The 17,213-nt window shown below is 50.3% G+C and overlaps 1 protein-coding gene across 1 annotated transcript in view; it reads right to left on the reverse strand.

Moving 5' to 3' along the window:
* The window catches only part of MAST1 (microtubule associated serine/threonine kinase 1), a 97,719-nt gene extending 83,920 nt beyond the window's left edge, over positions 1-13,799 (reverse strand). The window contains exon 1 of the mRNA XM_028711669.2: positions 13,652-13,799. Coding sequence (XP_028567502.2) covers positions 13,652-13,690 — 39 coding nt within the window. The 5' untranslated portion in view covers positions 13,691-13,799. The remainder of the gene's footprint in view (positions 1-13,651) is intronic.
* Between the last annotated feature and the right edge of the window lie 3,414 nt (positions 13,800-17,213).

Here is a 17,213-nt window from a genome sequence, read left to right on the forward strand (position 1 = left end):
AATGAATGCGGGTAATTTCAAGACCACTGTAGAGCACTGGCAAGGCTGGGGTTCTTTTGAACTATAGTTTATATAATATTAAGCTAAAATACACAAGGCAAATACATAAATAAAACCTGACTGAGATATACAAACAAACTAAAGCAACAATAAGCAGGGCTTTGTAGATTAAAAAAAAACCCCTATGAAAATAAATAAAATTTATTTCTTTGACAGGTAAACTGGCCTGGCAAACTAAGGCAGAGAAACGAACGAAGAAGTTTTTGAGGAAGTAGCTAAGCAGGTCTCTGAAGGCAAACAAGATGAGTCTTGCAGTTCTTTAAAAATTAACAGATCAACAGTGGTATTAGCTTTCTCTGTTGGCTGTGTGTGTGTGTGTGTACAAACAAATCCAAATGACAAGAAATAGGATTCCACCAAAACATTAGGATGAACTTTCTGGTGGTAAGAGCTGTTTGACAGTGGAACAGACTCCCACAAGACTTTCATTGGAGGCTTTTAAGCAGAGGTTGGATGGCCATCTGCCAAGGATGGGGGTTGGACTAGATGACCCTCAGGGTCCCTTCCAGCTCTACAAGTGTATGATTCTATCATTTACGGAGGTAGAAATTGTGGGTCCAAAAGGCCATCCATGTAAAGAGGCAGTGGCACATCCCTAACATTTCTATACAGAACAATTCTTCAATCAACAAGGGATTTGACACAACTTCTCTTGGCATTCTAAAAAAAATTGTGAGGGTTTTTTGTTTTTATTTTTTTTAAAAGGCAGATTAGGAGGCATTTCCACCATGTGGGTACACACTTCATTGGAAACCTGTTTCAAAATCTGGTAACCGATGAATCACTGTCAAGCTGGGGGGAGGTGTGAAGTCAATTTCCACAGGTGCACCATCTTATATCACATGTTGTTTTAAAAATGACATTAATCATCCACTGCCATTTTGAACAAGTTTTTGGTACTCTGGCAAACCCAAGTTCAACAAAACCATCATATCTGAATGATATGCACATGTGAGCCATTTCCTTTTAATCTTTCAAACACAAGAGTGGGTGGCCAGCTGTCATTTTCTAAAAGCTACTTGTGTGTACGCATTTTTGAGAAACTGACAAGCAGCTAAATAAATGCCCTCGCACAGTTCAAATATGACATATCTATAGCATGGTAATCCTAATTAATTGGTTGGCATCCATCTGTCTCAGGAGACACTGGAAGAAGAGCGCGCCTTCAGGGATGAAGTCAACCCACTTGGGGAATCGCAGCAGCTGCTGTGGCTGCACAGGCAGAAACAGGACCTCTTCAAAACCTAATAGGTGACCAAGGAAAATGGATGCAGAAAGAGACAGGGCTCAGTTCCCCAATTCCCCCCCCCCCCTCTTTTTAGCGAACATAACATTGCCATTTCTTACAAAGATATATAACCACAAGATTGGGGGCGGGGTTAGCATAAGGAGCCCTTCAGCAAGTTAACACAACACTCAGTCTTTGCAATATTTATTTTAGGGAACTACTCCTACATATTCAGGCTCACTGCACCTGCTTTTCATTTTCTTTTTAACACAGCAACCTCTAAATACATACAAATGAAACAAGTCTCAGATCCCAAACCATTCGTTCCCAGACCATGTGCCATTGTGCACCAATTGCGCCACTGAGGGAACTGCTTTGGGCTGTGAGAAAGAGCATTACGTAAGGCAGCTCTGGTGGTGAGCCCCAATCACCCAAGAGGCTGCCTGTTGTGTCTCGCCTTGCTTTAGGGATATAATGGGAATGAATAATTTCACCATGCTGGGCCCACCTCTTTCTAATCAAGCTGCAGCTGGGAGCAGGTTATTCTGTTGTATCAAGTACAAATGGAATTATCTAGGCCAGGGCTGGCCCACCCAGAAAGCATGCTGAGGCAGCTGCCTCAGGTGGCAGGTCTACAGGGGCAGCAGATCCCAATGTAGACCTTTATAGGCCAGCCTTTCTCTACCTGGTGCCCTCCAGCTGTTATACTGAAGGGAGCTGAAGCCCAGAACAGCTGGAGGGCACCAGGTTGGAAGAGGCTGGACTCGTCACACAGGAAATCCCCTTACATCAGGTCGGACTATTGGTCCATCTAGCCAAGTGTTGTTCCCACTCTGGCGAGCAGCAGCCAACATCCTTCCCATTAGTGTCATACCTCATGTTACGTCCGCTTCATGTTACGTTCTTTCAGGTTACGTCCCATGGCAACCTGGAAGTACCAGAAAGGGTTACTTCTGGGTTTCGCCGCATGCGCAGACGCGCAAAATGACATCACACACATGCGTAGAAGCGGCGAATCGCAACCCGAGCATGCGCAGACGCGCCACTGCGGGTTGCGTTCCTTTCATGTTGCAAACGGGCCTTTGGAACAGATCTCGTTCACAACCAGAGGTACCACTGTACATCTATCTGATCATTTTAAGTGGAGGTGCCAGGGACTAAAACCTGGGCCTTTCTGCATCCAAGACATATGTCCAACCACTGTGCTTGCTGCCTTCCCCATTTTGTGCAGCAGAACTAGCTCACAGAGGCTGCCCGCTGCCTCTCTGAAGGAGTCACTATGTTGGGCTTGCCGCACTCCAGCCAGGAGGTGTGTCCAGAACAGTGACTCATGCAGAAATATAGGGAGAAGCCTTCTTTGAAGGCAAGTCATTCTTATTCTCTCTTAAAGGAAACCCTTTCCCCATTTACACTCCCGTTACATTTAGAAGAATGCATAAGGAGCTGACTAAGCAGGGGGGCCCCCAAGCACAGCACATAAGGACCCCAAACACACACAGCAAGGGGCGCTTTCTAAGGAAGTCCCTCTCAGCAGTACAACACATGTTGTTTTAAGCTGTTGGGTCACCCATCTGCTAAGGAGCAAGGAAAGAAAAAACCTCACCACCCCATTATGATCAGAAGATTATCTGACTACCACAGCATCATGAGGAAGGGCAGTGGGGTGGAAAGCAGGGGGAGAAGGAGGAAGCACTGAAAACAAAGACAGTTGTCAGGGGTGGGTGCCAGGAGCAGGTTAGTAATAACTCACACAGCTTCAGTGAAGTTAACTTTTTATTCAAAGAAACTAGACAGCCCAGGAGGCCAGGCCTGCAGAGAACACCAACTCTTCCAGGTAGAACTTGCCCCTATGAGGCAGTTTTGAGGACTAAAGGTCCTTGCCTTCTCATAGTTGCCTAAGCTTCCTCCTTCTCTGGGTCCTTCCCATGCAATCTGAGACTCTGTTGTATTACCTGTCTTTGCTCCACCCTCTTCATACCTCTTCTGGTTCTGGGAGACCAGGGGGGAGGGGAAGCCCCCCAGACTTCTTCAGCAGCCTGCCTCATCTCTGCCTCTTGGCCCCTCTCCTCTACAGCCCCTGGTTCTGGGCTGCTCTCTGCCACAGCCTCTTCCTGCTCACTGAACCTTGTTGCCCCTTCAGTTTCTGACACCTCCTCCTCTGCCCCCTCTTCTCCCTCTGGCCACTCACCATCATCCAACCACCAATCCCCTGGGGTTTCATTGGGGGTTCCCCAGCTGGTGCCTCCCATCAACCCTCTGGATCCAGTCAGCTCATAAAAACAGTGACTAGCTAAGAGAAAAAGTCAGCAGTGACTCAGATATGAAGTAAGTGCCCCCTGATAGGCAGGAAGAGGGGTGTTGATGTACCAAATGGTCTTCGAGAGAAGGCATGTTCACCGCCAGAGCCATGCTGAGGGACATCAGAGCAGCACAATCACTCTTGTGGTAAAAGCTGCACCTCTCACTGCTTTCACATGGCGATGCTCTCCGGAACCCAATTACACATGAGCGCTAGTAGCTTCTCTCTGCAGGCCACCCCACCCATAGCACACAAGAGAGGCTCTCTGAACACAGGGACAGCACTGCTCCATTTCCGTGCTCCCTCTGCCAGTCCTAAACTACCCACAGAACTGTGAACATGCAGAAGGTTACCTCTAAGATCAGCGAAAGAAAAGGCAGGCACACTTGGAATGTGTACGGTGGAACAGCAAGTGCAGGGTCTGAAGAACTGGGGATGCCGTTCAGTGGAGCTCAAAGCTCTTCTTAACTACAGACTTGTGGCAACATGATATGGCTAAAATTGGATGGAGTCAGGATTGGGGCATGTATACTTCATTAACCTCTCCCCCTCCCCATCATAATGAAGACAGACCATACCTACTGGTTCAAACCAGAGGAGGGCAGTTGCAGGAGAAAGATCTTTTTCAACAGTGGCCCAATTATGAAATGCTTTCTCCAGAAGGGCCTGCCTGGCACAAACACTGTCATATTTTTGGTGCCAGGCTGGGACTTATATTTACTCCAATCCATTTGGCTGTGGAGATTTTCCTCTTCTGGCGGGGTGGGCTTTCTTGGGTTTGTTGTTTTAATGACGAGTCACAGTGTTGTGCAACTGTTTTAAGTAAAGGTAAAGGGACCACTGACCATTAGGTCCAGTCGTGACCGACTCTGGGGTTGCGGTGCTCATCTCGCTTTATTGGCCGAGGGAGCCGGCGTACAGCTTCCGGGTCATGTGGCCAGCATGATTAAGCTGCTTCTGGCGAACCAGAGCAGCACACAGAAACACCGTTTACCTTCCCGCTGGAGCGGTACCTATTTATCTACTTGCACTTTGACGTGCTTTTAAACTGCTAGGTTGGCAGGAGCTGGGACTGAGCAACAGAAGCTCACCCTGTCGCAGGGATTCAAACCGCCAACCTTCTGATCGGCAAGTCCTAGGCTCTGTGGTTTAACCCACAGCGCCACGGCTTTTAGCTACGGTATTTAGTATGACTGCCTTTAAAGGTGAAGGTAAAGGACCCCTGACAATTAAGTCCAGTCGCGGACAACTCTGGGGTTGCGGCGCTCATCTCACTTTACTGGCCAAGGGGGCCAACATTTGTCCGCAGACAGTTTTCCAGGTCATGTGGCCAGGATGACTAAGTCGCTTCTGGCAAAACCAGAGCAGCGCACAGAAACGCCATTTACCTTCCTGCCGGAGCAGTACCTATTTATCTACTTGCACTTTGACGTGCTTTTGAACTGCTAGGTTGGCAGAAGCTGGGACCGAGCAACAGAAGCTCACCCCGTTGCGGGGATTTGAACCACCGATCTTCCAATCGGCAAGCCCAAGAGGCTCAGTGGTTTACACCACATGTATGACTGCCTTTATTTGAATTTTTATTGTATGCATTCTGTATTATTTTTGCTGTATTAATAGAAGTTACCTTGAGACCCTTGTGGTATAAAGCATTGTTGGCTTCCTTTTGTCTCAAGACAATGGAGTGGGCCTCCAGGGGTGAAGTCAAACCACTGTGTTAGGAGGCCAATGTGACCTCCCCGGACACAAGCCTGGGCAGTATGTATGGAGGGCTCCCAAGAAGACAAGATGCCCCTCTCAGCCTCACTGATGTGGTCCAAAGGAAAGCAGAGCAATATGTTTAGCACCAGCTTGGCTGCAGCTGTTGCCAGGAGGAGACATACAAGAGGCTATCCAACCATCTTAGGGACTCCACTTCGGATTTGTGTAGGGTTTACTCCTGAGCCTTTTTTTCTTTCAAAGGCAGCAAAGGTTTATAACAGGGGTCAGCAAACTTTTTCAGCAGGGGGCTGGTCCACTGTCTCTCAGACCTTGTGGGGGGCCGGACTATATATATGAACGAATTCCTATGCCCCACAAATAACCCAGAGATGCATTTTAAATAAAAGCACATATTCTACTCATGTAAAAACACGCTGATTCCTGGACCATCTGCAGGCCAAATTTAGAAGGCGATTGGGCTGGATCCGGCCCCCAGGCCTTAGTTAGCTTACGCATGGTTTAGAATCAGAATTTTCCTTCTCCTAGATGGGCTACCTGCGTAGGCTGACGAGCCCCACCTGCCCCTCACTTCCCTCCACAGCAGGTGCAGAAACTGCCTTCGTGATCATTGCACCCACAGGCATAATGTGGGGAGGCCCATGACCTTGGGTGCAGATTTTGGAAAGGGCGCAAGGGGGTGCAACCAGGCACTCCCACAACATGCCCCCTCATTCGCCAAGCCACACGTGGGCTGGGCCTTCAGGACTGGGGAAGCGGTGGCACCTCCTTCCCCTTGTGGCCAGTGAAGGGATGCCCGCACACCCCACCCCTGGGTGGGCAGAGAGGAACTGGGTGGGAGAACACTGCTGCCACCCACCAAGAAGAAGCAAGAGGCTCTTGCAACCTCCTCCTCCTTTGCAAAGGGGGACGCCCCAGGCTGCCAGGTGGGCACCCGTACGCCGGGTAGGGGCAGGGCATGAATGGCACATGACAGGGATTTCTGCATGGTGTGCTTGCTTTGCACACCCTCCCAAATTGTGCACCTGGGGCAATGGCCCCCCCCGGCACCCCCACAATATGCCGCTTTGGTGCCACAGCCCTCAGGTCTGCCCTCGTCATGGGGTGCCTTCAAGCCTCTTTCTCCCTCCCTCGCCACCAGCTCAGACTGCCACACCTCGGTTAGAAGTGAGGGCTTGGGCTGGCGCGGGCACCTTCCGTGCCCCATCTCTCAGGCACACACACACGTGCACCCTGGGTGCCAAGAACCTGCACTACAGTGGTACCTCAGGTTAAGTACTTAATTCGTTCCGGAGGTCCGTTCTTAACCTGAAACTGTTCTTAACCTGAAGCACCACTTTAGCTAATGGGGCTTCCTGCTGCCGCCGGAGCACGATTTCTGTTCTCATCCTGAAGCAAAGTTCTTAACCTGAAGCACTATTTCTGGGTTAGTGAAGCCTGTAACCTGAAACGTATGTAACCTGAAGCGTATGTAACCCGAGGTACCACTGTATATGGTTCATTGAACCGACTACAGTGGTACCTCGGGTTAAGAACTTAATTCGTTCTGGAGGTCCATTCTTAACCTGAAACTGTTCTTAACCTGAAGCACCACTTTAGCTAATGAGGCCTCATCCTGAAGCAAAGTTCTTAACACGAGGTACCATTTCTGGGTTAGCGGAGTCTGTAACCTGAAGCGTGTGTAACCCGAGGTACCACTGTATTGGCCTCCTCTGTTTAGTCTGCCTGAGCCCGTCTTCTCACGCCAGGGAAGTCCCTAACTCACCAAGGGTTTGAGTCCCTTTGGCAACCTTCACCTGGTTTATCTGGCCAGTTGAAGTCCTTTCCCAGGGTATGACCACTGTCACATGCTTACAACTCCTAGGAGCCACAGGTGAAGGCTGAGTGCAGGATGGGGACCAAAGGTGGACAAATTACCCAAGGAGCACAATGCGTTCCCCACCAGAGGTACTACCTAACACTAAATAAATTACCCTAACACTAAATAAAAGAATAATAACAATCACCACAGGCCTCTCTCATCCAATTCCCCACAGTGGCCAACCAGGCATGGAGAAGCATTGGCCTTTTGTAACTGGTCCGACTCTCCTACGAGTCACTTTCGGGTGCTGCATTCTCCTTCTACATCCTTGTAGAGTGTCTTCCTGGAAGCGTGTCAGCTGTTGGCAACAGTCCCATAGGAGTCAGTCAGGGGGGCTTTCTCCCACGCTGCTGCAACCCCCAGCCAGCCATGCTCCCAAATTTCCTCCCACCACAACACCAGATTTAGGGTGGTGCAGGCAGTTCTACTGCACAGGGTGCTGAGGTGAGGGCATCCAAAAATGAGAAGATCCAAAAAGGAGAAGATCCATTTGCGGGGAATACGCCAAATTTTGGCATCACACAGGGTGCCATATTCCAAAATAGTACTATAATCTGCCCCATCCATCGTGTGTGTGTGTGTGTGTGTGTGTGTCCCACCAATTGCGGACTTCCTGAGAATGGTCTGCAGAGAGGCTGAGATACACGCTGCATTTGCAACATATCGAAATCCCAGCCTACACTTACCTGTGTCAAATAGCCATCCTTGAAGGTGAGCCAGTCAATGCAATGCTAGGGTGCTGTAACTAGGACTGGGGGAGAGCTGGGTTCACATCCCCACTCAGCCATGGACCTTACTGGGTAGTCTTGGGAAGATCACTCCCTCTTCCTCTCCTAACTCAGAGGGCTATTTAAGAGGAAAGTAGGAAGAGCCAAGACTACCACCTGGGCACCTTGGAATATTAGCAAGTTAAAAATGTTTTGCATGCATCAGCTTTGCTCACCCCCACAACTTGAGTATTGTATTTGGACCGTGGGCACCCTATCTGGCCTGGTCTGTCTCTCCAAGAGACTTAATGCAGCAAACCTAGCTATCAATAAGAAGTCCTGAGTTCAAATCTCACCTGTGCTATCAACACACTAGATCAGTGTTTCCCAACCGGTGTTCCGCGGCACACTAGTGTGCAGCGAGACGTTGCCTGGTGTGCCGCGGGAAAAATTAAAAAATTCGAAAGATATCCGGAGAGGCGGCCTTCAGGCGAGTTTTAATTTTAATTTTCCTTCTCCCACTTAATGCCCCACGCTCGCCCGAGCAGCTTGCAGTCCTCGGTAACCACGGCGACCCGAGGGAGGGGAGGGAACAGGGAAGTCGAGGGTGGCGGCAAGCCGCGATGACGTCAGTGGGCCGCGCCGCCTCGCCCTGGCACGGTGTGAGAGCCCCGGCTAGTGGCGTGAGCTTCGGAATAAGTGGGATCCGCGTGCGCGAGACCGAGATCGCGGGTAAGGAGCTCAGCCCTGGGCAGGAGGAAGCGGGGCCGCGCGTGCGGGCCACATCCCCACAGAGAGCGAGCCTCCCCCGGCCCACCACTCCGGGCAGGTCCACTCGCATGAGGGGGCGGCGATGGCGACGGCCGGCAGCTTGCCTGCAATGCCATCCCTCGAGCAGGCGAGGAGCCCGGAGGCTACCAGATGCGAGTCCTCTTTCCCACCCTGCTCGGGAGTCCAGAGCACTTGGTCGCATTCAGGATCTAGAGTGGGGAAGCGGGGCTTGTGTCTGGGCTGGACACATTGGGCTGCCTGTGCCGCTCGACCTGCGGGGAGAAATCAGGGTGGGAGTCACGACCGTGAGGCAGGGCTGCCAAGTGTGGCAGAAGAGGACACGGCCGTCGCACCTGTCCTTAGGTAGGAGCTTCTTCCGTGTCGACCTGCTGCCCTAAAGTCTTGGCTTTTTTCTTGGCTTTTTGGCGGTTGGCACAGAAGGAAGGCAAGGGGGAGGGGAAAAAATTGAAACTTACACTTTCGTGCGTCCCTCCCGGCGTGACGCTGCGCGCTGACGTCACGGGGCTGTAATGGTGGTGTGCCTCGAGATTTTTTTCATGAAACAAGTGTGCCTTTGCCCAAAAAAGGTTGGGAAACACTGAACTAGATGGCCTTCAGCAAGTCACACTAATATTGTTTGTTTGTTTGTTTAGGAGAGGGCTGCTTAAAGCTAATAATATTGGGCCTACCTCAACCTCATTATTGTAGGAGTTACTGTATGCAAAGTGTCTAAAACGCTACAGCACCGACATATCACATTAAAATATTATGATAAAGGATTACTAGCTTTATAATTACTACATGAAAATGGTTGCAAGTCATGAAGACTGTTGCTAAATTCAAGTCACATTTAAAAGAATGTAAGGCATACTATTTATATCTGCAGCTCCACAAATAATATCGAAGCCACAGTATAATTAAGGCGTAGGGGTGATATTTTCTTTGTAGCATCGTGAAAACAGTAGGCAAAAAAACCCACGTCAGTCAATACACTTCATCCACACTTGATCAAATGGCACAGGAGTGCCTTTTACCAGCTTCTGTCATTTCTGGGCAGGAATAGCCTTATGCCCGTGACTCATCCACTGGCTACCTCAAAGTTGGATTGCTGCAATGTGCTCTATTGTGGGGCTGCCTTTGGGGCTGATCTGGAACCTGCAGTAGCGACAAATGTGGTGCCTCGGCTACTCAATGGATTACATTATTGTACAGATATTATTACCTAAAGGAGCTCAATTGGCTGATCATTAGCTATCAGGCTAGGTTTAACTTCCTGGTTCTGGCTTTAAAAGGTAAAGGACCCCTGACAGTTAAGTCCAGTCGCGAACGACTCTGGGGTTGCGGCGCTCATCTCGCTTTACTGGCCGAGAGAGCTGAAGTTTGTCCGCAGACAGTTTTTCCGGATCATGCGGCCAGCATGACTAAGCCGCTTCTGGTGAAACCAGAGCAGCGCATGGAAAAAAGCTGCTAGGTTAGCAAGAGCTGGGACCAAGCAACGGGAGGTCACCCCGACGCGTGGATTCGAACCGCCGACCTTCCGATTGGCAAGCCCTAGGCTCAGTGGTTTAGACCACAGCGCCACCCGCGTCCCTTTGGTTCTGGCTTACAAAGCCCCAAACAGCTTGGGACCAGATTGACAGATTGCCTCCTCCCATATTGCCCTGTCTGATCAGCTGAGGCCTCTTGGTTGTAGAACATTGTGAAGAAGTGCATTTGGGGGTGATCAGGAATAGAGCCTTCTCTTGGTGGCTCTTGGTGGCATGTCCAGCTGGACACCAACACTGATGGTGTTTGGGCGCCTTCTGAAGATGCATTTGTGACCCTAGGATCTTTGCTGGTGTCTAGTTCCAGAGGTGGTTTTGTGTAGATTTGCCCTGGATAACTGCTGTGTTTTACTTTTGAAGATTTTAACTGTTTAGTGTTGTAACCTGTTTGATGAATCATTGTATTTTTCCTGCTGTGTAGCATATGAAAGGCAGTATACATACAAGTCCAAAGTATTGTTAGGACCATTGGTAAAAGAAGGAGGAAATGCTTAAACCTATCGCCTGGACAAATAAACAATGGTTGGCTTACATGTGCAGAAGCACAAACCATAGTCTGGATTTTGAACTCTGATTGGTGCAGAACATGGTTAGGCATGATGTCCGAAGAGATATAGCAAAAGATGTCTAGTGGACGTCACTGAAAGATGGCATTTAGTTTCTAACAGTGCAAATTCCAGGACTGAGACTATCTGGAAACAACACTTTCAGACCTGAGAACCCTATGGCTTAGTCCTGGGAATCTGTAGCTTTATGTCGGATGAAATTCTCTCTTCACATGGTCAGAAGCACTTTCATCAGTTCTCACTTCATATTCTTCAGGACAGCCTGGGCATTGCATAAAGACACCGCAGATGGGCCTACATAAATTAATTAAACCCTACTCCAAGATTATATGAGTGATGGTGACTTTCTCTTCTCCATCAAGGAGACTGCAAAATAAGGTAGGGGAGGTTATGGATCGCTGCATTATTAATTGAAAGTATTAATTGTCATCAACATCATCATCATCATAACTATTAGATTATCCACCCTTCACCGGAAACCCCCAGAATGGATTACAGCAAAATAAAATACAGAATAAAAACAATTCAAAACAAAATACAATCCCAAATAGAACTATGAAACTAGCTGTCCATATCCAGTCAACTTTTTGCTATTTCATATGTCTCTTAGCTTCCAATGTCTACCAATGTGAAATACAGAGAAACAGATTTTCTCATTTATCACGTTTATATCCTCACTTTCCTCCAAGGAACCAAAGATCCATTTTATCCTCAAAAGAATCCCGTGAGTTGGATTACACCAATGATGGCTGGCCCAAGGTTTCCCAGCTAAGAAAAGATCTGAATTTGCCTGGGTCACCCCAGTCCCAGCACTCTAACTAGTACAGCAGCCTTTGCCAGCCTGGTGCCCTTCCAGATGTTTTGGATTACAACTCCCATCAGCCTTCAGCCAACATGCTGCGGTCCAAAACACCTGGAGAGCACAAAGTCAGAAAAGTCTGCACTACACTTTCTGCATCCTTCCAGGGACCCGCTGCAAATACAGCTCGGGAAATGGTAAATTTGGTTTCTTAGGAACAGATTGCTTCCAAGAAATGATGGGCTTTGAACAAGTTTTGTTTCCATTTTTAGAATGCCTCGCCTTCACTAAGCACGTTGTCCAGCCACGGGGACTTCTGCTGTTTCGCTTTCCCCTTCCACATGAGCTGAGCATCCCCGTAGCTTTCTCTCTCTTGTATCCTTCCTTCCTGCCCAGGACAGTATGCAGATGAATGGACTGCCCTACTCTCTGGGAACCTAGCATATGCATACATTGTCATGCCTCCGTAATTCCAAACAACTTGTTTATATACCATGAACACCTATCAAGCTCTGTGAAATAAGAGAGACAAGGCTAAACAACTGTTAAAGCTAAGTATTTTAAAAACATATAACTAGAAGTGTCTGGACATGTGGAGAGGTTGTTTGTTACCTCCACAGCTCATACTGCCTGCAAGGAGCCAAGAGAACAGTCTATTGATTCAATATTGGGGGGGGGGGGGCGGCGGCTCACAAACAGATACCAGCCAGGCAGAACCTGCTTAGGCCCAGAGTCCATGGGACTCTGGGTGGGTGCCCCATTCTGTGCCTCTCATTGTATCCATACTACTCCAGTTGTTAGATCTCATTCATGTCACAGTCCTAATTCTTCTGTGCACACAATGTGTGCTATCAGCACACAGTGCTTCACAGAGCATTTGTGAAACTTCTGGAGCAGCCAAACAAAATCCCTAATGTCAAAGGTGTGGTGGGTTGGCCTCCAGGGGCTTTCCCTAAGAAGCTTTAGCAACTGGATGTTTCCATTGCAGTCTTTTGCTGTTCAACATTTCCTGACACCCAAAGTGGGAAAGTGGGAATGAAATGTAGCAATATAAGACACCTTGGCTTTGGAATGTTTTCACAATCAAAGGCTCACCCAGCACCCACTCCAAGCCTTCCTCGGCACTTTTTTGATCCCCCACCCTCTCAACCTTTTTAGTGTTTGTCAATTGCTCTATTCCATTTGGGTGCTGCCATGCTCAAGCTGTAGTTTACTCTACGCATTAAGGTTTATAAAATAATAATGTTTGTAAAGTTGCCCTGATAATGTACTTAAGGCGTAGGGCAGAAATCTAAACAAGTTATTTAAGTAAATAAATGCAATAATTCTACCCCTATTTCTCCTTTGCTAGTGCCCTGTATTTAGAGTGGAACTTCCTCGGGGCAGGGACTGCTGCTTGTCATTTTTGCATGCTGCCAAACACTACATAAACGGACTCCAGCCTGACCCCGCTGGGAAATTCTTATATTCCTAGGACTGAGGTACAGCCTCGGTCTCTTCAGTCTGGCTTTGCCCCAACGGATGGAGCTGGGAGAAAGGAGGCGGAAAAGGGAACCTTCTCCCAGATCTCATTTTCAGCAAAGCCAAATGATGATTCGCAGGCGCCGCTGATCTTTCCCTGGCGCTGCCCAGGGACGCGCGTGACCCCACAGCCCACCCGGGGCAGGCGGCCCTCGGCTTCCCCGCTGGTCTTCGGCCATTCCGCCCCCCTTCCCACTCCTCCCCCTGCGACACACCAGAAGATTTGCTCGGGTCTGGCGTGCGGGGAGCGCGGCCACCTCCGGCGGCGCCCCCCTGGCACCAAAGGAAAGCGCCGCTGGGTTGGCACCGAGCACACCTGCGCCCTGCAGGAAGGAGCAAGCCCGGGCTGGGCTTCTGCTCGGAGGCTCCCCCGGGATGGCGGAGGAGAGAGCGGCGGCGGCGGCGGCGACTGCCGCCCTGTCTCGGTTGCCCATCATCGGCCGGCCTCCCTGCGTCGGCGGAGAGGGCGCGCGGATTGCGCGCCGCATCCCCGGCACCGCGGCAGGCTTGGCCAGGGCGGCGCGGGCTTCGCTTTGGAGAGGAGGGAGAAGGGACCCGCCGCGCGCCCTGATTTACCTGCAGCCGCCTCCGGCGTATGATCCCGGAGTCGTCCATCGCTGGCCGGCCCGAAGAGCTCGCCCCATGGGCGCCTAGTGCCAGCCGAGCCGAGCCTGCGCGCCTCCTCCCGTGCCGCCTGCCAGGCCGCGGCTCAGGGCGGGGCTGGCCAGGTGGGCTGCGCGGAGGGGGCGCCTCGCCCGCCCGCTCGTCCCCCGACTGCGGCACAGCCCCGGCCTCGCGGCGGGCCTGGCGGGCGCCTCGCCTGGGACGCTTGGCCCGGGGCGCGCCGGGCGGATCCTCTCTCTGGGGCTCGCCGGCTGCATGCGCGCCCGAGGCTGGCGGAGCTGGAGCAGCGGCACAAGGAGGCGGCGAGGGCGGCGGCCGCCCCTCCCCGGCTCCCGCTCCTGTGCGCCGCGGGCGGGGCCGACGTGCGCTCCGGCTGCCACCGAGCGCGACCTGGCGGGGGCAGCGAGAGGATGCGGCGCCCCCTCGCCGGCCAAGTCCGGCCTCCTTAACCCTTTCCCCTCGGCCGCCTTGGCGATCAGACGGCGCCGCGCCCGCTCCAGTGCTGAGGGTGGGGGGCGCAGCTGCAGCGCGCCGGGCTTTGACGCACTCCCCCGCCCTCGGGCAAACGAGCCTCACTGAGAACTAGACTCTTGCCATCTCACCTGCGAGGCAGCCCTTAAGAAGGAGCCACCCCACCCGCTATCTGCATTCCACGCGTCAGTGGCGCGTCAAAATGTCTTGGTCGGCCCCATAAGAGCCAACTCCTGGGGGCCGTGGGGGCTTCGACCCCCACAGTAACATATTTGAGGGGGCCGGACCCCCGCAGATTTGATGTCCATTCCCATTCAAATGGTGTGTGTGCGTGCTGCATCATGGAATCAATTATGTGGGACAGAAAGATAAAAAAGGAAAAGGACCCCTGGAGGGTTAAGACCAGTTAATGGGGTTGCGGCGCTCATCTCGCTTTACTGGACGAGAGAGCAGACGTTTGTCTGCAGATAGCTTTCCAGGTCATGTGGCCAGCATGACTAAACCGCTTCTGGTGCAATGGGACACACTGACAGAAACCAGAGCGCATGGAAATGCCATTTACCTTCCCGCGAGAATACCTATTTATCTACTTGCACTGGCATGCTTTCGAACTGCTAGGTTGGCAGGAGCTGGGACAGAGCAATGGGAGGTCACTCCATTGTAGGGATTCAAACCGCCAACCTTCCGATCAGCAAGCCTAAGTGTCTCCGTGGTTTAGACCACAGCAGCACCCACTCCCTTACCTGCGCCCCCCCCAATATCTTATTCAAGTTGTGCCCCACCTGTCTACCCTGACTATTATATAGAATCATAGAATTGCAATGTTGGAAGGGACCCCAAGGGTTTTCTAGTCCAGCATCCATGACAGTTGACCATCCAACATCTGCTTTCAAACCTCCAAGGAAGGAGATTCTGCCACCTCCCAAGGGAGTCCGTTCCCCTGTCAAACAGCTCTTACTGTAAGAAGGTTCTTCCAGATGTTTAGTCAGAATCTCCTTTCTGGTAACTTGAAATGAAGATCTGCCTTTAAAAGGGTGGGGGAGTAATATCAGATTGTAGCACCCATAAGCCACGCAGATAAAACATTCCAGTTGCCAGCTAAATCAAATCCACCTCATCATCATCCAATGGCAGTTGATAGTGTAGTAGTCTGACAAATGTGCTTTAGTAGGTTACACAGAAATATATTGGTCTTATAATATATTTTAAATTTACACAGGGCTGGCACAAGCAGAAAATCTGAAGCTGCTCTCACTCTCCCATGTGGGACACAATGCATTGGTAAATTCTCTTTATACAGGTTGCATTAAAATTGGTGGGAGCTGTGGAGGAGCTAATCCTTTGCAAAACTTCCCAGATGGTGTCTTGTGGGCCACTGCTGCCATAGGAGCATACGAAGCTGCCTTAATGCACATGGGTCCGTGGTGCAGCCTAGCAGAGTCTCTTCCCACCTGGCATTGGGTTTCCCATGGTCTCAGGACAGACAAGGCTCCTTGCTTCCGAAGTTAGCCCTCAACATCAGGGGGACACTGAAGTTGGCTCCTAGTTCCTTATTTGCACGAAAGTTCAAATGCAACACCATCAAAGCACTCTAAAAATGAACTAGGATCTATGTGTTCCTGAACCCCAAACTAAACTTAGGTGCACTCCATATCTAGATCTCCTGGACAAAGTCCCTGTTTCCTTGGAGATCAGCAATCGTGCAGATTCCTTGGCACCTGAAGCAACTACTTTGTTGCTTATGTCATTGAGTTGGTACAGATGTTATTAGCAGCCACAGAGCAGAAGTAACCCTCATTCCATTCAATAGAACTTACTTCCAGGGAGGTTCACTGTGGTGGTCAAGACTATGCTGTGTCAGTCTATAGGTGGTGGTGAGTTAGGCTCCTCCATACAACTTTTCCCCTTCCTCTACATAGAAAACTAGGATGTCAATGAGATGTATTCTATCCCTGACTTGCTAGTTTTCTATCTGCAGGGAATGAGGAGTGTTCCATTATGCAAGTCCCCACTTATGCTCTGAAGTGGCGCAGCTCAGACACATTTACCACCTCAGTAAGAACTAGTCCTTTGTAAAGCAAGAGTTTCTCTGGGCACTAATGGCATTGGGATTACAGACAAGATCAATCATTGACCCTTTCACATATAGATCTCCCAACACTTTGCTTCTCTTTCTCTCTAGCTTTGCCCTCTCTCATCCCAAAGAAACATGTTATTATGTTATGGGTCATAGCGTACAAGGGGAGGGGAGGAGAAATGGGATAAATTAGTCTGATGAGCTAATGTGTCTGGGGAGAATGACATTTAATAAAATGTTTTTTGGCTTTTTTCACAAGGCTCACCCATGTCCTCTCCCCCATCACAGTATCTTTGACATATGCTAAGAGCTTTGCTGTATTATTGATCAGTCTCTGGTTTCTAGTCCCAGGGGGAGTGGGGGCTGGGAGCGCCAAACTGCCAACACTCTTTCCTTATCTGTTAAGCAGCCCTAAAAGGGGTGTGAGTATTAGGTGATGGTGGCTGAGAGAAAAAGTATTGTTACATGCCACCCCAAATTCCACAAGTGGTGCAAGATTCCAGGCATTCCGGGAGCACTTTACCCAGGGACAGCGAGGCACAGCGGAGACTGTAGTGTTTTTATGATATGTGGTTTATTTACACACATATATAAAACCTGAGTCCAGCTGCAGGGGCTCAACACGCTACACTCCAAGAGGGTCCCTTCTCCCATAGGCACAGCAGGCTTGAGGTTCAGAGCAGAAAAATCAGCCATGCTCTCTGTCTCTTTGCTACAGCCTGTCTCAGTCAGTCAACATGGTGCTCTTCGGCCCCTTTCTTGTTCCTTGTTGTTGTTGTTGTTAGCCCAGTGAAACGATTCCCCTCCAACCCACATCATCCAAACTGAAATCCGAAACCCTTTTTGTCTCTGCCCACTAACACACAGCTGGAGGAGGGGCTCCACTCCCCCTTGCTGTCCAGCACTGAATATCCTGATGGCTCAGCCATTATCAGGCGGTTACCTCATGGGGAAGCTGGCCTGTTT

Source organism: Podarcis muralis, chromosome 17 (assembly GCF_964188315.1).
Source record: "Podarcis muralis chromosome 17, rPodMur119.hap1.1, whole genome shotgun sequence".
In the NCBI taxonomy this organism is placed as follows: Eukaryota; Metazoa; Chordata; class Lepidosauria; order Squamata; family Lacertidae; genus Podarcis; species Podarcis muralis.